General features: G+C 39.8%; 1 protein-coding gene and 1 non-coding gene across 6 annotated transcripts in view; both read right to left on the bottom strand.

Annotated features, from left to right (window-relative positions):
• The window catches only part of CCAR1 (cell division cycle and apoptosis regulator 1), a 24,467-nt gene extending 960 nt beyond the window's left edge, over positions 1-23,507 (bottom strand). The window contains exons 1-25 of one of the 5 annotated variants that reach the window (XM_015866328.2): positions 23,457-23,507; positions 22,822-22,938; positions 18,956-19,128; positions 18,351-18,395; positions 17,669-17,701; positions 16,546-16,739; positions 15,894-16,008; positions 15,619-15,811; positions 14,345-14,477; positions 13,841-14,002; positions 13,233-13,458; positions 12,217-12,330; positions 11,212-11,378; positions 10,280-10,490; positions 9,390-9,473; positions 8,551-8,736; positions 6,741-6,932; positions 5,849-6,085; positions 5,383-5,494; positions 5,111-5,152; positions 3,265-3,347; positions 2,174-2,320; positions 1,892-2,012; positions 1,139-1,324; positions 584-789 (exon numbers count right to left, since the gene is read on the bottom strand). In XM_015866328.2, coding sequence (XP_015721814.1) covers positions 584-789; positions 1,139-1,324; positions 1,892-2,012; positions 2,174-2,320; positions 3,265-3,347; positions 5,111-5,152; positions 5,383-5,494; positions 5,849-6,085; positions 6,741-6,932; positions 8,551-8,736; positions 9,390-9,473; positions 10,280-10,490; positions 11,212-11,378; positions 12,217-12,330; positions 13,233-13,458; positions 13,841-14,002; positions 14,345-14,477; positions 15,619-15,811; positions 15,894-16,008; positions 16,546-16,739; positions 17,669-17,701; positions 18,351-18,395; positions 18,956-19,128; positions 22,822-22,894 — 3,435 coding nt within the window. In that variant the 5' untranslated portion in view covers positions 22,895-22,938; positions 23,457-23,507. The remainder of the gene's footprint in view (positions 1-583; positions 790-1,138; positions 1,325-1,891; positions 2,013-2,173; positions 2,321-3,264; positions 3,348-5,110; positions 5,153-5,382; positions 5,495-5,848; positions 6,086-6,740; positions 6,933-8,550; positions 8,737-9,389; positions 9,474-10,279; positions 10,491-11,211; positions 11,379-12,216; positions 12,331-13,232; positions 13,459-13,840; positions 14,003-14,344; positions 14,478-15,618; positions 15,812-15,893; positions 16,009-16,545; positions 16,740-17,668; positions 17,702-18,350; positions 18,396-18,955; positions 19,129-22,821; positions 22,939-23,456) is intronic. The other 4 variants (XM_015866329.2, XM_015866331.2, XM_015866332.2 and 1 more) reach the window with 4 other exon arrangements.
• Positions 11,530-11,592, bottom strand: LOC116653639. The gene has a single exon (XR_004307841.1). It is a non-coding gene; the product is annotated as a small nucleolar RNA SNORD98 (small nucleolar RNA).

Raw genomic sequence — 23,507 nt, 5'->3', positions numbered from 1 at the left:
GTAATACTTCTCACGTGAACAATAAAGCAGTGCATGACAGATACAGTTTGGTTTCAACTTAAAAAGAACTTCTAATACTGTATATTACTCAGTTTACTTACAACTAATTCACGTTTCTCCTATCTTCCTGAAAAATGGAAGGAACAGAAATTGAATTTGACTGACCTACCTACCTATAGAAACAAGCACACAACCATCCCCAGAAGCTTTGCTTTATATTCTTTTTTTTTCTTTTCAATGAACAAACAAAAGCAGTTTCCACCAAACCCAGTAAGTTCCATTAAGACGTACCAGCTTTAACACAAAATATCTCCATTGGTCAAAGACGCCTGAAAGCACTATAGGCACAGAACATTTTCAGCTCTGAAGCACTGGGCAGAATGACACCAAGGCTACATAACTGTACTAAGTGTGGGAACAATTACACAGCACCTTTAGCCAGTTCTGGTGGAGCAATGGATCTACTATGGACACACAGTGGGGTGCAGTGCTGTGTAACAATACTGATGTTTATTTTAAGGTTATTTTTCCTTTTTAACCATATAATTTTAACCATCAAAAATGAAAGTAAAAGAAATCAAACCTGCTTAAGCACACTTTGCATTTCATCCATAACAGTAGCGAGGTTTTTGATTGTCTTATTCAGCTGACTCTCAAATTGCAAATTTTTCTCATCTGAGATCTTCAAGTTCTCTTGCAGCTGGCCAAGGTCCTTTTTGACTTCTTTGAGCTCCGCAGACAGACTTTTGTTAGAATTCTCCAGCTGCAGTATGGTCTTTTCATCCTCATCTTAAAAAAAGAAAGCAGTCAGTTACTTCCAACAGCACGTTTTACACTCTGACATTCCATTCACAAGCCAATACCTAACTATTTTTTGGAAGACTGTTAAAGACTGCATTGGATTATCATTTATCATATTAAATTCTAACTACACTTCAGAGCCTTATGGCAAAGGATTTCAGCGTGGTGACAAACTGTACTTCAACTATTGCTAGTGTACAAGTACAAAGGGCTTAGAAAGCAGAAAATACAAGAATTTATAATGTACAAAGATCTAAGAAATCTAGATCACAAATTGGTTGATCTAAAAAAAATGTAGTATCTTGCATTCGTGTAAGTACCATCTTCAATGTCACACCTGTTTTTTCTTCCAGCAGTTGAAGCTTTTGTTCTATCTCTGCCCGCACTCTTTCACTCTTCTCCAGCTTCTGCAAAAGGCTCCCGACATCCACCATAGCTCCATTGTATACAATAAGGCCAACGTTCTCTTCTACAGCTTTTGATTCTTGCTTTACTGTAGGTGATGGCAACAGCAATCTGTTTCCTGAATTAGAATAATATTAACAAATAATCATTGTCATTTTTTGGTTGCCTGCAGTTCCAGCTATCAACCTACAAATTCCTACATCAGTTTAAAAGTAACGTTCCATACTAACTTCGAGTCATACCTTAAATACTACAGACAAGCTCATGATGTGGTCTCTTCCTATGTGGGAAGAAAGACTAAGGTTTCCTTTATGCCATTCCTCTTTCCCTCCCTGCAGTAATTTGTATGAAAAAAGAAAACCCTAAAAACAACACCACACTCTGTTATACTACCTACAGCACTGATCCTCCTGACTGCAGAACTACTAGGAATGAGTAATGTTGTTAATGAACATTCAACCTCTATCCCTCCTCCTGTTCCAGGACCCCGAGACTCACCCAAGTAAACGCAACAAAACCTGAGGGAAGCCAGAAATACAGACATTTAGGAACTGTTGCAAACTGCCCAAGATATACTTTTCCAAACTGGCAAGTTCTCTGCAGATCTGAATTAGTAAGAAAGCATCTCACAACTCTCAAAACATTCACACAGGAACAGTAAGTTTCTGAAATAAAGAAGTACAACCTAACATATCTTCTTGTAGTTCTTCTGATTCTTCTTGGTTTTCCTCATCTTTAGAAGTATCTGTTAGTCTTCTGTAAAAGCAGGATTCTCTAAGTACTACTTTATTGAGTAGCTTCTTGACCTAAAACACAGAAAAGAAGTACGGGACTAATACACAAATTAAAGTACCTAAGCAAGAGTGAATTAACTTGAAAAACTTAACTAAAGAAATTGCACAGCTTTTTCAATTTTAACAATTTTGGGTTTAAAATGAAAACGAGCTAGAAAAAGAAGATGCAAAACCTGAGCACGAGACAGGTGTAGTCCAAGAGTGTACAGTATCTCCTCCATGTCCTTCTCCAGAAGATACCCACAGTGACTTTGGTCAAAATAAACAAAAGCCATCAGAAGATCCCTATTAACAGTGACCATCTGTGTCTTGTCTTTCTCCTGCAGAAAAACCATATTTGGATCATTAGGAAGGCAAAAATACCATGTGCACCATCCTATACTAAAACCAAGTAAACTTGTCAGATAGCTGATATTTACCACTTTTCATTTTATTGTTTGAGAAGAGAGATTAATACAGCTAATATTTACCTACTGAACTCAGATAATATAAGCAAGCTATTTAGGAAGAGCAATCTGTTAATTATTTTGAAGACTTACAGCACAATGAACAGAAACACCTGGCAGGGCAGGCAGCTTCATTTTGTCCAGTCCGATATGTCAGAAAGTTTGAAAAAGCAGTTAAAAAAAAAAAAATCCTTATTTCCCCAGCCAAAGATTTAATTGAAGAGCCACTTCCAAAATGAAGTCCCTGTAAGTATGTAGGGAACAAACATTCACAGCTCTCAAGAGGTAAAACAGTTCTGCAGCCTGTTTTTCCCCCCTTATTTCTGGTCTTCATCTCCTAATTTCCACTGGGGAAACGAAAAGCATCATACACTTTACTTTAGCATTTATAAGGAAAACTCAAGCACAAAAAAATCTAACCTATGCTATTCCTTAACCTGAGCTATGGAGACAAGCTTAAAAAGAAAAAGCCAGTTTATAAGACAAGCTAAACTTCTGCTTTTTTTTTTAATTTTAAAAAAGAATACAGAAGCTGAAAACTAAAGTGATCATCTGCCTTCCATATGCTCAAACTAATCAGTTCAAATTTATACAAGATCTTTTTTCCCAAGAGTTTTTAATCCAACATCTTTCATACATAAATTGAAGCATCTTGTCTGCACCTTACCCCAAGCAGTCTTGGGGTAAGTACTTTTTATGTAATTTCACTTTTGAAGTGCTGAAGTAATCAAGAGCATAAATAGAATGAAAGCAAAAGTAAACTCTGATTATAGCATCTTTATACAAGATTATATGAAGTTAAGAAAGATGTTAATTACTTTATCTTTAGATGACCTCTCTTTAATGTGCTTGTTTCCCTCTCTTCTGTCCTCTCGTTTATTCATTTCTTCTTCTTCCCGGTCTATAAGACAGAAAAAAATTCAACATTCCCACAGTAAATGACTCAATAAACTTTATCTCAAAAACACATGCTCATTAAGAAGCTCACAAAGGCCCTCAAACATCTGAAAACATACTTCTGAAAACATACTTCCCCGCAGAATAAAAAACAAATGACATTTATTATGGAGAACACATTGTGGTCTTCCAGTACTTGAAGGGAGCTTGTAAGTAGGAGGGAGAGCAACTTCTTACGCCACCTAATACTGACAGACAAGGGGGAATGGCTTTAAACTAAAAGATGGCAAGTTTATGTTAAAGTTTATGTTATGTAAATGTAATTGTAAAAGAATGTAAATTCTTCAACTCAGAGAGCGGTGAGGTGCTGGCACTGCCTCCCAGAGCTGTGGGTGCCCCATCCCTGCAGGTACACAGTGCCACTGATGGGGCCCTGGGCAGCCTGAACTGCAGGGCTGGAGCTCAATTATCTTTAAGATCTGTTCCAACTCAAGCCATTCTATGACACGATTAAATCACTCCTCTTAGTCGTTGTTCTTATTTTGTCTTATTTTAACCTAAAACATTTAACTATTTTATCCTGTAGATTCTTACTTATCACATGCACAGGATAGAAGAGCTGAAATAAATGCTAACCAGACCAAACCCAGTTGTGCCATCATCACTATCTGTTTAAGTAGTGTGTAGAAAATTATTTCTTCCTAAAGAGGCTTGCCAAAGTCTACATTCAGCTATGGTTATTCCTATTAAGTAAAAAAAATAGGAATCAGTGTTGTTTACTCTTCAATATTTTAGACTGCATTATAACAACAGTAACAGCTGTATATTAAAAACATGCTTATACTCATGACTGAGGCATTACTGGTGTATTTGATCCTAAACTTGAGATTCTCGGTGTTATGGATTACATTGCTTGTTAGATATGAAACAAGTGCGTACTATGAAACTAAATCTAAAAGAAAGAGGAATGTGACAGCAGCTACAGGGACGTATCACGGCACGCAGCTCTGTACCTCACAAGTTTTTTTTTGTCACAGAATCAGGTGACAAATTTCTTTAAGAAACTTCTCACCTTTCTTGTGAGGAAAACATTGAAAAAATAAATATGCAAACATTTCTCTAGTTTTGCCAACATGTTTCTGACAACTACAAGCTTTTTCCTGCACCTCCATGGGAAGCTGGAGCAGTCTCACTAAATCTCAGTGAGAACAGCACAAGGGCAGATTATGGGAAGTAGCAGCACTTGCACAGAAGAGTCCAGGGCATGTGCTCAGGGGACAGACAACAAGCAATGAAGAGTCATTTCGGAAAATTAAATGAGACAGCACCCATTTTCAGGGTTGGTGCAATACTTCTTGCAAAAAAACCAAACATATACCTGAAAATACTTGCTAGAAAACAGCAGGACTGCAATATGTAAGCAAGTTCAAACCTATGTCTCTGGTGAAAACCCTGCTTTGGCACCTTCCTCCCACTGAAAAGTACAAACCAAAAAGCACACAGCACGCCTTACATCTTCCTGTATCTCAGAGGTGGGAAAGAGGGCTACCTGCTGCTCGTGCAGAGAGGAACGTTCCCCAGTCCTTTTTCCCACTTCTTCAGGCAAACGTAACTCCACTCAAAAATAAATCAACTCCTTACAGCTTCATCAAACAAAACCCACACTACATTCCAGCCTAATAAAAACAGGATGACATTTTATAACTGAGGAATATGAAGTCAGGCACTTCAAAGTGGCTTGGTTTTTCAGAGGTGCTGAATACTCACATCTCCTACTGACTTCAATGGGAGCTGCGAGTGGTCTGCATTCTGAAAAAAATAAAACCACTTCTATATGCATGCCTTACGTAGGGTACCACAGCTACAGATTTATTTAAGCTATGTTAATAAAACGCCTACCAGAAAGTCTCATGTTTAGCAGCACTGGTCAGAATTACTGAAATAGAATTAATGCAATAATGCAGTTTTAGATTTCTCCTTTCAGTGCATTTTCCAGCTTGAAAGAAAATCAAAGCCAAAAAATTCCCAATTCAAGATACCTTCGTCTTCATCTTCAGCTTCTTCTGCCTCCATTGGATCATATTCTTCTTGATTATTGTCATCTTCAGTTTCTTCTTCATCTTTGGAATCTTCTTTCCTTTTTTCTTCCCTCTGTAACAAAAGTTGCTAGAAGTTAATCCAGTCAGAACCGAAAAACAGCAAAGTTAAAGCCATCACTCTAGCACTCATTCAGAATTTGAGTATGCTTGTGTTTAGTCGCTTAAAACCACACACACTCAAATCTAGGTGGTAAAGGTCAACAAGGGGAGAGAGGGAGAGATGTTTAAAATAATCAAATAAACCTGTAAAATTTTTGAATGACTGAATGAATCTTATTTAAACAGATTCAGATCAATTGAACAACAATATAAAAACTGAGTTTGAGAACACGACAAAGTGAAATTCAACTATCAGTTTAATATTGATCCAGACAGGACAGTACTCCAAATATAATCTAACACAGACCTTCTTTTCATCTTTATTATCTTCTTTTTTGTCTTTATCATCTCCAGATTTTCTCCTCTTAGGTTTTGGTTCATCATTTTCTTCTTCTTTTTCTTCCTTTTTTTCTTTTCGCTCATCTCTTTTGCTTTTTTTGTCTTTTTTGTCCTCCCGCTCTGGGAGGGAAATCAGTGCTTTATAAATTCTGACACCAAAATCCCTCTGAAGCATTTCATTGAAGAGTTCTGCAAACAATGAAACCTGCACATAAAGAATGAGAATTAAGAAAGTTTCAATGTTAATATTAAAATTTTTTTAAACTTATGATTTAAATAGTAACAAAGTGTTTATCATCTTACTCACTTTTCACCATGTCAGAGTTTTATGCCTTTGATACTTCTTGCAATCTGTTTTGCATATACAAACCTCACTGAACTTTATATTCCTCTCCTGTATTGCAGTAATTTAGGACCTACACTAATGTATAAACTACAGTCTCTGTTCTTCCTGGATACTACACTCTGATTACACTGCTATTACAAACCTGCTACTAAATACTGGATCGCACAACAAAATTCATTTTACATTAAGTTTAATTTTGTCATGCTATCATGAATTTAAGTAGAACCATAGAATCACAAGGTAGGGAAGGACTTGTGCTCCAGACCCCTCACCAGTTTTGTTGCCCTTCTCTGGACACATTCCAGGGCATGAGTGTCTTTCTTGTATTCAGAAGCCCAAAACTGAACACAGTACTTGAGATGCAGCCTCATCAAAAACCACTATCACCACAGAATTACAAAGAATAAGTAACTATAAACACGTGCATTTGCTAGGTAACATTTTTTTCATTCAACACTTTATAATATGTAGCTCAATAAAAAGTTGCTTTAATATACTATCAGAGCTAAATTACCTCAAAGGAATGTTCTTTATTATCCTCCAACCTATAGTCCAGAAGAACACTGAGTGACATTATACTACAGTCAAACTTGCCACTCTTTGCTGCCCAGTTGGGATGCACAATGATTGCTGGTTCATCAGGCAAGATGTACCGTCTCTCCCGCCGCTGACGTTCCATTTCTTCTTGACGTTTTCTTTCCTCTTCCTGAAGAGGAAAAGAATAGCACAAAGCATATTCCCAATGTTGCAGCTCCTATCTATATTAGTTTTTAGGACCCACTGCTTTGAAGAAAGAGAAGGAAAGCCTAAGACTGCTTAATGTAAGGCAGATAACAGAAATTACACCAGTACCTATAGAATGTATTCCACATCCATTGCCAACACCAGCCTAAGAGTGCAGATTGGAAACTTGAGCAACTTTAAGTAGGAGTTGCCATATTGTTTAACCTCAAAGCAATGAGTATCTTCCAACTATTTTGTGGTGCTGGGTGCAGCATGTTTACACTCAACACTGGAAGGAATAAAACTAGTTTACTTCAAAAAATGGTACTTAAACCAGCAAAGGAGTCAGAGATCTGGAGGAGTATTTCATTTGTTTTGACGTTTTTAGAGCAGCAATCTTAATCTTACCTTATTTCTCACATAGGAAGAGTAAAGTTTATTTGATAATTTCCCAAAGTTATCCAATGCTGTTTCAACAACTAGCATGAAATAATTAACTCAAATTTTGGGTATGAGAAACAGAATTTACAGAGGCACCTTCAATGCAAACTTAAACGAAGGCTAAGGGTAAAACAGCAAGCAATTTATCTATTGCCAAGGCTGGAGCACTGAAGTCTTACAAGTACATAAGTCATGGCAGAGCTTTTGCTCTCTAAAAGGCAAACAATTTAATCTTCCTGCTCCTAATCACAGAAGGAAGATACTGCAAGGAATCCCAAGACTCTTCAGCTCATCCAAACTCTGGAAGAAGGCAGCAGCTGAAAGAATTAGTAAGCACATACGCAGCCTCTGCTCCATTGACAAAGTTTACACAGATGTCCAAAATTTCAAATTATCCCATACTAGTTAGCAGATAAGAATACATAAAAATGCAGGTTTAAAAGCAAACAACACAATGCTTTCCATGCGTTTATGCCCATTTGATGTGGCTGGACTCCAGCATTATCGCACAGGTCTTGTTCACCCTCAAGAAATATAAGAAGAAATTTAGCAGTACTGAAACAGCTACAACACTGAGAAACTGCACTGCACAGGGAGTGCATCCAAAAGTGAGAAATGAAGTTTGATGATACAGAAATAACAACGTAACCAAAACAAGAGCTGTGTGAAGGAACTGGACTGACTGAAACACTACAACCTTTTACAAACTGAAATAAGAATTTCTACAGTAACTCTATGTAACCCTATGGCTTGAACATCAATAAGCAGAAGAAATAGAACTAAGCAGCTACTTTCCATACAGGTGTAAGAGTTGAAGATCTTGTTAAATGCATTCATTCGTTTGCAGATGAGCATTTTGGGGGGAAAGTTTGGAATTTTTCCCACTTACACTTATAGTCTGACATTAATTCAGTCACCTTGAGGGCAGCTGCACATTTCAGCTGACTTTGCTGATTCAAGAATTGAAGCTTGCTAAGATTTCAATCCAATTCAGCATCTCAAATTACAGCAAGAGTTCCCAGCATAGCCATCTGAAAACTATACAACAAGGCATAGTCCTGTACTTTTTATACTTATATATTTAAACCAATTTATATCTATAGTTTTATGTATTTATGTATATTTAATAAGACTTAAACCAAATATATCCAAAGCCTAACCTCTTTGTCATCTTCAGATTTCCTATCCTCCTCCTCTTCCTCTTCTTTCTCAGACTTCTCTAGCTCCTTTTGCTCTTCTTTTTGCTCCTCTACTTTCAGTTGCTTTGTCAGTCGAGCTATCAACTGAGATTTCAGTCCTTTAGAGCTAAGAGTTCGACTTTCTAATTCTTTGCGAAGGTCATTTACCTGGTAAATAAAAGTTCTGTAAGTGGTATCAACCAGCGACATTCAAAACAAGCGATTAGCAGAAAAGGTGAAGTAAAAAAAAGAAAATAAAATCAAGATCACCGAAAAGTCAAGTGTATTTATTTTAAATCTCTACTGAGTAGCACTAGTAAATATCAATACAAAACAGAATGCTCATAGTCATTTTCTCCTTAAAGAACCCTTTTTTAAGGGCTTCACAGTGGCAGGGAAAGATTTGGTAGCTTAAGGCTATTATCTCCTGTGGAAACTTTTTTCTCCTGACATACATTTTCATCTTATTACTGCCTTTTTAAACTAACACTAAACTATTTTAGACCCCACATTTTTAAATGTAAATAGATACGACCAGATTAACGTAGAACTTTCATTTTCCAGTTAAACTGCATCATATGTGATGAGCTTTAAGTAAACAAAGTTCAAAAGTCACAAAAGCTTCAACTACCTGTAATCACCGATTCCTATCAGAAGTGTCACTCTCAGACTGTGATGTCATACACAATACATATAAAACCAGCAAGGAACAAAGATCACTACTAAAATTTTCTCCTTGGTTAAGGGAACGATGGCTGTATTTCACATTCTGCTTTAAAAAAGAAAAGGTACCATGGAATCAAGTTTAGAAACGTAGTTACCTTCATCGTTTTCGGATCCAGTTTAGACCAGTGTGTAGGCGTAGAGATCTCTTTTGCCTCCCCATCATCCTTTTCCTCTTCATCCTGACAAATAAAATTGTAAATTTACCTTTCAGAAAGCTCGAAAGTATTTCAGTAATTTTTTAAATTCTGTTGCTGATCTGTGCAAGGTCACAACTGTTTCAGACAGTCTTCTCCTAAAGTTATTGTTTAGACAAGTTCACACACACATTCTACCACTTCATAAATGATCACAGTGCCACTCAGCCAATACAAGCCAGATCTGTGGAACACAAAAGGGTGATAAGCAACACCACAAAGAATATCGGGGTTACACAGACACTGCCGGTCTCCATCAACCGCACAGTGTGTGATCTTCCCCCAGGTTTTAAATCCCCAGAGTTACTCTTTGTTCAGTCAGACCTTCCCTTAATCCAAGATGCTGATCAGCCACGTGGCCTGAAATTCAGATGTTTCAGACTAGTGTCTGTTGAGTTTCAAATATCACAATTAGAACGGGCCACAGGAGAGAATTTAGGGATTTTAGAAAATGGCAAAATGTTTGAAGGCAGCTATTCATGAACTGCATCTCACTCAACAACTGGTTCCAGATTCCAGCAACTACTTCTACGATAAAAATTGTTCTGCGCATCATAAGCACAATTTAATTCCATTTGTGGTATCGGCATACACAGTTAAAGTTAGTAAACTAGCTGAAACAAAAATAAAAACCAACATTCGCTACACTGCTGAAAGCTGGTTTACCAGTCATTGTTACCAGTTATGTTCTTCCTATGTATGTATGTTGTGTAGTATGTGATGTGCATTTTGTGCCTGTGTTCCTGTGCCTGTGAGAAGCAGAAATAGAAAAAGGGATTAGCGTTCAGTGCCTGTTCTCCATCAGCCTCCTTGCGTTCACCCTGAAGCTTCTCGACCAGCTGCTGCTTGTATCCTCGGGAGAGGGTTTCCCACTCTGAGCGGGTGGGAAGGCAATGCCAAACATCCGGGAAAAATAAAACCACTGTCTCCACATGAGCTGGAACTGTACGCCCCTTGTGCGTCTCCTCAGGGCGATGGTAGCGAATCTCTGCAAAACGGTACCTGTTGCAAGGGAAGAAGCATGTTGGAAAAAAAATTCTACAATACATTTTAAAGAGCCTAGATCACTTGTAGCACATCAAGTAAAGAAATTTTGCTGCAAGACCTTGAAGTTTATCTAAAGAAAAAAATTATGGAAGCCATATTTTCTCTTCCGGCACGTTTGTAAAGATGTATCAGAATTGGAAAGGAAGACGACTCACCAAATACTGTTTCATGCTGCTTGTTATTTAGCACGCACAGGTCTAATGCGCGAATAAGAGGCACTGAAGCCCTTGAAATTTAGCACACAACAGATATTTTTGTAATATTAATAAAATTACATCACAACATGGGATAAATAAACTCACCAAGAGAAAATATGGCCATATAACCAACAGCTAAGTATTTACAAAAGAACAATGAAATGAAGTTCTCTTGACGATCTTCTTCAGCTATGTACAAAATGAAAAATATTTTCAACACACATTCATTAAAAATTACAGCATAACAAGTCAGAATAAATTCAGAATCTTTAATGAGTCCTTAATACAGTACTGAGCAAAGTAGGCACCAATCGAACTTATTACAAAACAGAACACCCTTTGAGTAGTTTACCTGTGCTACCAACAGCAGCTGCCAAGGAAAAAAAAAATGTCTTCCCATCTTCTTTTCTTTCCTTTAATTATGATTTTTTTATTTTTTCATAACAGGAAAAGATTTTACTTTGCAGTACAGTACTTACCATTGTGTGCACACACTTAAGTCAATCCCTGTAAGAGCCTTGCAACAACGAATAGCCGTCTTTATCAGCACCGAAGGGTCCTTCTCGGGATCAGGTCCATCTAGTGATGGGGACCAGTGTCCTCCAATAGCCATAGCTTCATCTTTGCCTTTCATACCCACTAAAAACTAGACAGAAAGAGTCTTCTGAATGTTCCCCTGCTAGGGGCAAAAAGTCATCTTCCCAAAGCGTAAAGAATATTACATAGCACACACACTGAAATCCGTGAGCAAACTCTCAGATTATTTTGAAATCTGAAAATGAAAGTCAGTCAAGAAAGAGTTCAGTTATTTTTTTCCACAGACTGTTTCAGTAATGGAATAGGTTTAAACATCATCACTCAATCTTGTTTGCAAGACTTTCCATCAAGTTTCCTTATCGGTAGAGGCCTGTTCCTCTGCTATCAAAACCTTTCTAACACAGAAAACAAATGCATACTAATTTAAATGATGTCTTAATTCCGATGCACACATTTACAGATGTACCTGCTTAGAAGTGACAAAGCACAGCTACAAAAGATAAGATCACAAGAACATTATAACTACAAATTTGAGTTTTCCTACCAGTTTTAGGAAGGAGTTTAAATGAAAAACAACAAACGTGTTGTCTTGAAATACCATAGCACTTACAAGTTGTCCATTTTAACAATTGTTAAGTTTCACTACAATAGTTACTGATCTGCTGCTTCATTTATATTCTTGTCATAGCCGAGACCTTAAAAAGGTTTAAATGCTTGTAAAAAAGGCTAACAAAGATAACACTATAGATAGGTTTCTCCAAATACCTATGTTAAATGAGTTGAAGAAAACAGTAAACACGAAAGCAATGAAGACAAAACTCCAGCAAATTGGAAAAAGAAGTAATATCCAAACTAGATCTCTTCAGAGTGCAAATGAATTCACTTAGCTGCTTCTTCCCTTTTTGGCATAACCAACCTTCACTGCCAAGAGTATCTGGCATATTTACCTTTACAAGTCTAGCAGGATGCTGAAATCCATCACGAAGTTCTTGGGGATCTTCAGCCAGAGCACAGGACTTGTGATAGAGGTCTTCCATACTAGGGCTTGCCATCAACATCACCTGTTGTGTAAATCAGGTCAGTCTTGTGAAGGCTTCCCAGTATAACTGGTAAACAATGACCAAAACTTGTGAACACATACATACCTACACTTTTCTTAATATCACAAAATAGCAGAATACAGTAAATAGAAGTTGCAGATCTTGAGCTTAAAATATCTGCCAAAGACCTCTCTCAGACCCTTGCTATTCCATATGCATACCATGTGATCTTACAGAAAAGATCAACTGAAAGCATATAAAGCAACATGCAGACTGCTGTTCTGCTTCACGTTACCACAATATGCAAAACAACCTGTATTGAGAAGAACACTGAGTACATTTCTGGTTTAAATAACAGAATTCCTCCATTTTGTTACAATCTCAAGAGCTGGCTGACATTTAACTGCATCTTTCTAGCCTTCCATTGGCCCTGCCAAATCTAACAATCTTCCTTAATAACCTAAATGGCTTAATATTATGAAACCAAATGCTACTTTCTCATTTAAAGACAGTACTTTAAGCTCAACTTCCTGAAAGAGTTGCATTGGTAGAATGAAAAACAACAGTTTACCTGATATTTTAGTCAAGGCTGTTGTTTGTTTTTTTTTAAAACAATCAGTACAGTATGACTTTCAAAAATACAGTTTAGTTTCTAAACCTAATTGATTCAGAAATCTCAAAAGTTATTTTAATTGAAGAGCTATCAAAGGGAAGGGTTTTAGGAACTGCTTAGATAAAGTTGCCTAAGAGATGCATTCAGAGATCCTCCAGCTTTCAAGTTCAATCTACTAACAGTTATTACTAAAAGGTTTAAATAACTGCACTTTGCACAAATAAATACAGTTCAGTTATATGTATTTTTTGCCAATAGGGTAAATAAAAATAATATAATGAGCAGTTCTAATACTGGAAACAGTACAAACCTTAGCACTGTACAGATGATCAGCATCAGGTGGATCAAGGACAGCAGCATTTTTGTCTATAGGGTCTACTTCTCTATGCATTACGTAGAAGTTACAGTAGTTTCCCAATTGAAATGGTCTAGACATTGGGAAAGCATCCACCCAAGTAAACTGAGCATCAAAGAAATCACTTGGGATATACAAGTTCTGGTAACGTCTCCTCAGCTCCATCATATCACAGCTGCGGCTGAAACAGACAACAGTAATTGTAAGGTACAGCAATAAAAACTGTAAGAAAATCACATAACTATACATATGAATATACTTTTTCATTGGAGACATCTAAAAGAGTAATATATCTAATGAGTCACATATTAAAAACCAGCTACTAAGCATTCCTCTAATAAAGGTGTTAAACAACAGGGTTATAAATGCATTTTGCATTAGTACCAAAAGTTTAACAGAGAGCCCAGAAAACTTCACTCCCGATTCTCAGCCATGACATATTGGATGCTACTTCAAACTTATGATCACAGCATTCACTAAATACACTTGCTGACACTTTCCACAGTAATTTGTGCCCACTATTAAAGCAAGATCTAAGTGAAAATCTGGTTTTATAAACGTACCAGTCCAATGAAAACTTAGAAAACTGAACCGTGTAGCGAGGAACAACACGTCGTGGCCTTCGAGGCGACCTCTCCCTCTCTCGTCGAGGTGATCTCTCTCTGGAGCGCTTTCTCTGGGGTGATCTTTCCCGAGATCTGCGTCTCTCCCGATCTCTCTCACGGCTTCAAAAGAATGCACACATGATCGAGACATGCAGAGCACACGTCTAACACAAAAACCTTTCTACCAGAATAGAACCCAGACTACTCAGGGATGACTCATAAAAGGGAAAGGAGAATTTGATGAAAAAAAACTATGAGGAATTTCTTCACAAGAGACTGATAAATCCTATTATTTTACTTCACACAGATAAGAACTCAGTGTTCACTGAGTTCCATTTAACTAATATTATCAGTTGCTATAAACAGTTGTGCATATCACTGGCCCAGTGTAAAGAAAGCAGCTCAGATTTGTTAGACTAGATTATAATCAAAGCATGCTATGAAGATCTGTCAACAGCTCACCTCCTGTCATCTTTTCGGTTTGGCATAGGATCTCCTCCCCTGTCATTCCTCCCGGAAAATCTGGATGGTGGGTCCAGTCTCCGAGCTGGTTGAGGCTGTGAAACTAGACGGACAGGGGGCTGTAACAAACCACCTGGAACAAAAACATACAGAATCAGTACATAGCAGTGGATAACTGCAGAAGTCCCTAAAAACACTGCCACTTCACTGTTGTTTTCCCCATGTACATGTACATTTTCTAGAGTTAAATTGATCTGTTGATCAATATGGTCCTCACCAAGAAACTCAAAGAGACCTTTGCTCTTCTTGACTGATACAAATTTAGCCTCTAGGATTTATTTCAGGAAGCAAATCTGCTTTAAAGGTATATTTTTAATATGAAAATTAATACAAATCTAAGTATATAGTAGTTACCCTAGTAAATACCTCTTAGAAAAGTAAAGTTTTTAAGACAGGTATAGCACATACTCAAAGAAATAAAGACTTACAACTTATCTATGATGTTTTTACCTATGAATAGCAACTAGCTTCTTGTATAAACTACTCTTATATCAACTGATCATCCTGGTGTATCAATTCCTGAACATATAATTCTGCTGACTCAAGGCAGTACACACTTAACTGATTGTAAACAGAGCAAACAAGCACCTATGAACAACTAGGACCAATTAGACTGTAATAAGCACTTATCCAAAACAGTCCTGCTTAGATGATGTTCTCTCCTTGCTTTACTTATGGGTAGGAAGACAATGCCTTGACTGTGTCTTATTATCAATTATTTCTCAGCCACCCAAAGATCAAGTGATATCACAACAGTCTTCATTTCGGGTTTGCCACATTCAGTAATCTTTACTCTCATAAATGTCAATTCAGCTGACTGAAATGAATAAAACACTAAAATGGAAATAACAGTTTTAAGAAACCATTATACAAAACTTGACTTTGCAGAACAGTCCAAGTGATGGGGAAGAACTACAGCACTACCACTATTTTCAACTCTCCCCTTTGTCTACAAAAGTATCAGAATAAAGACTATACCAAATTTACTTAGCAGAAATGACAAAAGTCTGTAGGAACATCACTAACCAGGTCACTCTTGAGACAGTGGTGGAGACAATCTGCCTTGCAAAGTTACAAGAAGATGCATATTCTAGCTGAAAAACCTGCCTTTCCATGGGATTCTTTCCACATAACTTCAACTATTACTTCAGACTTTTCACTGTCACACTAAGCACAATAAGGACTAGAACAAGCTTAGCACGCTGAAGGAGCACCTTTTTGCTGTGGCTGCTGCAGCAATGGCTGAGGCTGTGTCTGAAGCAGAGGTGTGATTGAAGCTGCTGATATCTGTGCCTGCAGCAAGGACTGTGGCTGAGGCTGTGCCTGAACACCAAATGCCGTCTGCTGCGCAATGGGCTGAAGAACTGCTGGAGGTGTCTTGAGTAATGGTTGAGCCTGTGTCTGGTTCTAATAACAGAAAAGACAAAGAGATGTGAAGGCACTTAAACTGTAAGCAGTCAGTAAAAGATACACTGGGTAACTCTCCTACCTGATTTGGAAGCGTCTGGATCCTTTGTGCATTCCATTTGAATGGCATATTAGGATTGTAAGTAGCTTCTACTAAAACTCTGTCGCCCACCTGAGGTGTCTTTCCTTTAACAGCACTGCAAATATTGCAATAGACATATTAATATGTCTTATTTAATTATTATTAATTATTAATAGAGTCTTATTTAGCTACAAAAAGTATTTCCACATTTATAAATTATGCTTGATGTTGGGGAAAGCAGATAATGTTTACAAAGACTTAAAGGAAGAGCATGTACCTTCAGTTTGAAGTACACAAAGGAATTTAATACCCAAATTTGGCCTTAACAGAAACTCCTCAAATATACTGTATTAAGATAGGCAGATAGCAAAATATATGCATTTAATCATCCGTAAATTCTGCTATGCCATATTATAAGGAACTCACTATCTTCTGCACCTCTTAATGTTGGATTTTGCATTAGGAAAACTCAAAAATTCATGCAAGGAATCAGATCTACTATCAGCTAACTCAGATCTGACTCAGTGCTGACTGAGAAAAACTAACTGCAGACGCCGTGAATTGAGTCACAGAATTATAACACAGTGAGATAAACCTTTTATCTTGCAAGGGCACCACCAAACACATCAGCAGACAAGTGTTTCCACCTTACCTAAGTTGAAAAAAGACATCTTCATCCACAAAACCAAATGTATCATGCAGTTTAGTAACGACCCCAGTGAAGACGCGCTGCTTTTGTGGTTGCGTTTGCTGCTGACTTGAGCGGGGCGCTGGGTAAGAAACAGTTATCTGGGCTGCTGGTTGAGGAGTAGATAGGCTAAGACTGGTAGGTAGCGCAACAGCTGGCTGTAAGCAGAATAAACAAAACTGTGAATCTCATAACCAGCTGATATGTCTACAAGGAACAGCTTTTGCCCGTGTAAAGACCTGCTTATGAAATCTCTAGAGCAACTATTCTGAATAGAGTTTTTCAGAAGGTGGAAGTCTTTATTTTTTGTCATTAGTATTATTTTTTAATTTTGGAGATGATCTTTTTTCCCCACTTGGAGTGGAGTTTGGAAACCTTTCCCAAATATTAACACTGTCTAGACAAAAAAAAAAAAAGACGACTTCATTATTGATTACACGTAACCCACACAGAGGGTTGAAGAGAGAGAAACTCTAAGTTTGCTAGTAATACATGCTTACAGATCCACTCCCCAGTATCCCAACTATGTTATTCCAAGTTAAGGCCAACAGAGCCCTTCAAATCTCAACAAATCTAAGTGCTTCTCCTCTTATTAAAACACAATGAAATGCTGAAATTAAGTAAACTATGTTTACCTCTATATTTTTCTAAGCATGGTTATTTTAAGTGTAAACAGTACAAGAACCAGTTCAAGTGTTAAAATGGTTGCATGTTCAACCTTCTGGAGCTCATTAAGATTCTTTGTAGACCTCTAGTATCCGTACTGCAATAAGGTTAGCACAAGTTAAACTCCTCTTTAAAGAACTTTCCCTGCTTTTGTAAAACAACTGAATACTTGAAGTTCAAACAAACAAAAGAAGTATTCAACATACGTTTCCTTCAATACGAGAAGGAAAGGTAGTTGCCATTAAACTTTTGAAACCAAGGCTATGCATATTTTAACATCTGGATAAAGTCAACCTATACCAATAAGATGCCCACTCATATCAGTTCATTTTACAGATTGAAATGCTCAGGAAGTCAGAAATTTGTGCTCTTGCATTATCTGTGTTTGGGGGTGAAGACCAAACAATAAAACCAAACTAACCTGAGTTAAAATGGTCTGCTGAGGTTGCTGCAACTTAAAATAAATAAAGTTATAAATTAATTTTATGTGCTTCAGGAAACTGTACAATTTCACCTCCTCTTTACAAGTAAGAGCAGTTTTTCCTTATTGTGAGTCACCAAAAGTCCTTTGGGGGTTCGGTCGTTTAAATGGTTTGCATATTCATAAAATTGTGTTCATTTGGTTAATTGTAATATTGTGCAATCCAGATTTATTCAGTAAGCAGACGCTGCTTCCTCGTAACTGAGAGTTAACAGGAATATTAAAAGAAGTTTTGGCAGCTGGAGAAGCTTAGGCCTGTAATTCCCACGTCCTTTTAGTCTTTTTCTAAGTGCTGTAAATTCAAAGACCATGTAATATGTAAGAGGGAACTTTTTTTGGACAGCATCTTTCCAGCAGTTAAAATACATGGCCCTGATTAGAGCAAATTTAGAAGGAATCGTGTACACACAGAACAGTATGCACGTTTCAGTTTCTTTTTGCATGAAGGTTGGCATCCATTCTGGATACATCTCTCCATGTTTGTAAACTTCAAGCTCTCCTTCACTACAAAAAACGTTACTTTAACAACTTCCCACACAAGGATGTTTTTGCAGACAACTCCTACAATACACACAACCAACGTTATTAAGTTTGTGATGTACGCAGTAAGAATCAGACAAACCTGTTGCTGTACACTATAGAGAGTCTGCTGAGGCTGTGAATATTGCTGAAACAGACAAAAGCAAAATATTTCATCAACAGCAAGTATTATTAGGCCCAAGATATCAAATCCAATTAATTGCTAGACATGTTTGAGACTAAAACTTTTCAAATGTAACAAAAGAAAATAGAAATATGTATCAATATGTACTACTTGTACAGATCATCTTCATCTTTAGGCTGGATTCTGCCCGGACTTCCTAGCTACAGTTTTACATTAGCACATACAGCAGAACCTGCCTGAAGCCATGCAAAATGACATCAAGTTATATATGGTGACTGGAGATATCTGGAATTTGAGACATCCAGCTTAGGTGTGACAGGACTCCTTTTCCCAGGCTGCATTCCATGGCCAATAGCACCTCCACAGTCAAAATTCCCACCTTCCCTGATTCATACATCTGTCAATAGCTGCAGACCTACGATCCTACTGGTTTCTTTAACAGGTTTACAAAACCAAAGTAAATATTTCCCCACTTTCTCTCCTTATGCATCCTTATGCTGCACAAAGCCAGTGTTTCATGTTTTTAAGTTCATAATAACAACCATAAATGCTCTGCCCTTTACCTGCTGTAAGGCAGCTGCCGCCGCTGCCGCCTGCTGCTGCAAAGCGGCCGTCTGAGTGAGCTGGTAGTTGGTTGGTGTCTGTGTAGTCAGCCCTGCTGCAGCCAGCGCCGTCTGCTGGGTGTATATTGTAGGAGAGGCTCCAAGCAGTGACGGCTGCTGCACACCAAGAGCAGCTGAAATGAGAAGGCACATATCAGCACTAACAGTGGCTTTATATAGATTCGCTTTCCCACAGTTATATTAGACGCAGTATGTAACCCTTTACTCCTCAGTCAAGCTCTTGAATTAGATAATCCCACTTGAACAAAAACAAACAAAAGCATAAAGGATCCCACCACACACTCTTTAATTAAATGTATTTACAAATACAACACTACAGTAGAGGCACAGAGACAAATTTCCTTCTCTCAAGTTGCATATGACTGCATGGCTGTAGTAACTGCCAGCCCTGTCTCTCGCCTCCTCCCAACACACACATTCAAGAAGAGACACAGCATGTGTTTCAGGCTTTGGATGAGTGCAGTGAGGATCGCTGCTCTCTTCTGCGCATCAATTAGCATTTCATTCTGGAGGCACGAGAAACCCTCACTGCAGCAGCAGCTCTGAGGCTGAGGTTTATAGAACACGTGCTCTGCAAATGCACAAGGTTTCACTTCACTCAGTACCGTCTTTGTCCCAGAGCAAGATGAATTTCTCAGCTGTGGGAGCTGGTAGAGGGGGAGCAGCCCTGTAACAACAGGGAGCTTCATCACTCCTCACGTATAAAGGGAGCAAGCCAAGCTGTCTCCAGCACATACTAGCAAGTTTCTGCTGCACAAACCCACACTGTACAGAAGGAAAAAAGTCATGATTTTATTGCCACATCAGCTTTTAATTCATTGTAGAATATGAAGTAAATCACAAGCAGCATCTATCTTTCTATGTGGTTTATCACTTCAATTTTTTTTTCAGGCTTTATTTAAGGAACTCCTAGGGACAGAAAACACTGCAGAATGCAAATCTCAGTAAAGAAATGCAAACCTATCAGGAAACCTGCTCCACCTACAGCACGAGTTTGTCGAGCAAGTTACGTTCAACTGTGGGACTAAATATCATTGAAGCAAGCTATTGGTCTGGTTCACGTGCTTCAACAGAACTAAAGAGAAGCTCGGCACAGAAGTACACACTGCCAGCAAAAACAGGTTGGCCAGACACCTTCAGAACATTGAATAGGAACAGGGCTACTAAAGACACATCATTAAGAGCAAGAGTACTGTATTTTTCCTGTGGAGTTCACACTCCACACTGTTCCTATTGACTCCAATTGAAGTTGTCACTTCTGACCCACAGATGCAGTAAGACTGCTCTGTGCTTACAGTTTTGGAATGAAATCTGTAAGAAATCCATTAAAAACCATGAAAATAATTATCACTGCTATGATTTATATCAATTATTTCAAGTAACTATTCCAGGAAGCAAAACTATTTTAACAGCAAAATCAACCACTTTACAGTACAGCAGAACCAGAGCATTTCCAGTACGATGCCACTTTCTCCCTGGAAAATTCCAACATTCATGTGGTTTCAGAAGCCAAGGAAGCCAAACATGGGGCTCCTCCCACGACAGGCCCTGCACTGCCTCCATCCTCACACCTACTGCTGTCTCTCCCTCTGCCACTTCCAATTACAACGTGAGTTTTTGACCATCCTGAAGCAGGCGCTCACCAGTGCCTTATATAACACACAGCTGTCCCTGCTGTGCTGCTTCAGAACAGTTAAAGAGCAGATTACACCTATTGAAGAAGCCTGAAAGTTAAGAAATAAAAATGTGAAATTTCTGGATGAAACAAGGTGCTTGTTCTAATACTTCTGATTCCTGTGATGGTGCATAAACTCCTCAGATGCCTTCCTGTTCTCTCTGTGTTTAGCTGGTGACACAGTGCTCAGCACGTGCTGTCTTCAAGATTGAGATGTCCCCCTTGTGGTTTGGAATGTGTTTTCATTATGTGATGCACAAAACAATACAAGAGCAACAACTTCACTACGTGGCACATCAGAGTCTCTCCTCACCAGGCATTTACTGGACCCTGGAATTACCTGTCTGTCTCCTAACACCAGAGGCACAGACAGTAATCAGGAAATAATGGTCCCAGAACGATCCCAGGAACTTCTTTACATGGTACATAACTTTACTACTACCTTAGAGTGATGTACTTCAATAATTAAAGTCTAAACTTGTATGGTGGCTTCTTCACCAGAAATGGCCAATACACTATTAAAGTCAGCAAGACAAAACAAAATGAAATTATCTCTTTGCAACAACCAAATTGATTTTGCAATATAATCAGTCACCACTCATGACCAAAATTTATGAAGAGCTCCATATCACACACCCTGCATTATCAACATCAGGATCTCTTTCCCCTATATTTGAGCACCCTTTGGAGAAGGAACCCAACACTCCAATAAAAACAGCTGCCATTCAAAAATCTTTTTAACAGCTTTTGGAGAAACAAAGCACCAACACTTTGTAATCAGTTCATGAACACAGAGATTTACTCCAGCCAGTTTGCACAACTCCTTGAGCTCAGCTGCCGGTGAGAAGCAGCACGTGCCAGTCAGCAGCCCCAGCAGCAGAGCAGCCCAGCACACAGGCAGGCACAGCTCCATGCTGGGAGCTGCAGGAAGGGGGGCTGCCCATTTGCAGCTCAGAACTAAAGCGCTTCAGCTCTCAACAGACAGCAAGTCAGTCCAATAAGGAAAGGAAGGAGCTCTGCATACGTGAGCGCTACAAATGGAGCAGAGTGGCAGCATCCCAGTGACTGGAGTCAGCGATAAAGACAAGAATGAAAGAGGACACTGACACAGCAACTGTGCATAGGAACAGGAAGGGACCACAGAGAGCAATGTAAGGAGCTAAACGATTTCAAGTGATCATGAAGGGCAGTGGAAACACTGCAAGAAGCTGGCAGAACTGCAATCAAACATTAGTCTTTAGTGGCTGTTATGTTAACATCAGGTGCTCCTGGATTAGATGAACAGCTGAAAATCCTTGGAGATTCCCTGTCCTCATTTAGCAGGTGAAACACTTCACACAGCAGCAACTGATGGTCCTGCCCCAATTAAATTGTGCACTTAGTTTAACTGAAGGAGGCTGAGGAGCAGGCTGAGCAAAGGCAGAGCTGCAGGAACAGGAGTAGGGATCAGAAATCAGACCTCACAAATCAGACCGTGCCTCCAGCACCCACACCCCACCCAGCCCCTGCCCAGGGCCCCTTCTGCTCCTCACCCTGGGGGTGTAAGATGGCTGCCAGCTACTCTCTCCAGGTATAAATGCACTATAAAACAAGGTGAAAACAAAATATAGCCTGATAGGTTTTCAAAAACACCACGCTGCAATCAAAGAGGGCTCCCAGGTAAAGCAAAGATACCCTGTTATCAGCAGGGTGATACCTCTGAGTTCTACATCGGTGTTAAACCTATGGAGATACACACACACAGGCATACAAACAGCTGCTCCCCACCAAGTAGCAAACTTCAGAGACACCATCACCGTGCCAGGCATGTCCTCCATATTAATAAAGATGAATTACTCTGTAAGCACCAATTTAGGCTGCCCTGGAAATGAAACTCTGGCAGCACTTCAAGAGCTGCAGTGCCTTACAGGGGCTGGCGTTACTTAACGTGGAGCAGCGCGGTTTGATTTACACACCACTGGATACCAATAACTCGATACCTTGTTTACTAACCCCGAGAATCAATACAAACAGAATTTACTCATCCCCCTTAAAGAAACAAGTGCTATGAAGTCGATATGTTTAAGCGGTGTGAGGAGCTGCCGACATACGGCGTTTATACAGGACGCCGCTCTCTCAGCAGCACACTGACCTGGCTGGGACACGGCGGTGGCTGTGAACTGCGTGGCCCACGGCGGGTTCTTCTGCCCTCCGAACTGAGCCATGGCGCCAGGCGTCGCTCCGGCCGCTCAGCTCCTGGAAGCGCGACCTGCGGGCACACGGCGCAGCTGCGAGCGGGGAACGAGCGGCAACAAAAGGACGGGAGAAGGGAGAAGGCAAAGCGGAAACACGAACCGCCGCGGGCGGGACCGGGCGGGCCGCAAAGCGGGGCGGAACCGAGCGGCGCTACCGGGACCGGGCGGGGAACGGGGGGGAGCGGAGCGGCGGCCACGGCCCGGAGGCTCAGGCCGCGGTAAGAGCCCGAGGCCGCTCCGTCAACCGGGACGGCTTCAACTGCGGGAACAGGAGCACGAAGGGAACTAACGCGGCGGCAGCAAAGCGCCGAGCCGCACGGCGGGCCCTGAGCACCGGACTGAGACACGGGGCCGCGGCAAGGCCCGGGCGGGAAGCGGCCGCCCGCCTGCCCTGCCCCCACCGCTCCCCCTCCTCCTCCCGCTCTCCGTCCCCCGGCCCGCAGCCCGCAGCCCGCTCCCACACTCGCCGTGTCCCGTCTCCCCCCGTCCCGCCCCGATCAGCCCCGCGGCCCGTCCCGCCCCACGCCGCTACCTGAGCGCCACCCGCCCGCGCCCATCGCCGGCCCGGCCGCGCCGCCCGCAC

This window comes from Coturnix japonica, chromosome 6 (assembly GCF_001577835.2).
Source record: "Coturnix japonica isolate 7356 chromosome 6, Coturnix japonica 2.1, whole genome shotgun sequence".
In the NCBI taxonomy this organism is placed as follows: Eukaryota; Metazoa; Chordata; class Aves; order Galliformes; family Phasianidae; genus Coturnix; species Coturnix japonica.
The sequence above is the reverse complement of the archived record's forward strand: the minus strand, read 5'-3'. Positions and strand labels throughout refer to the sequence as shown.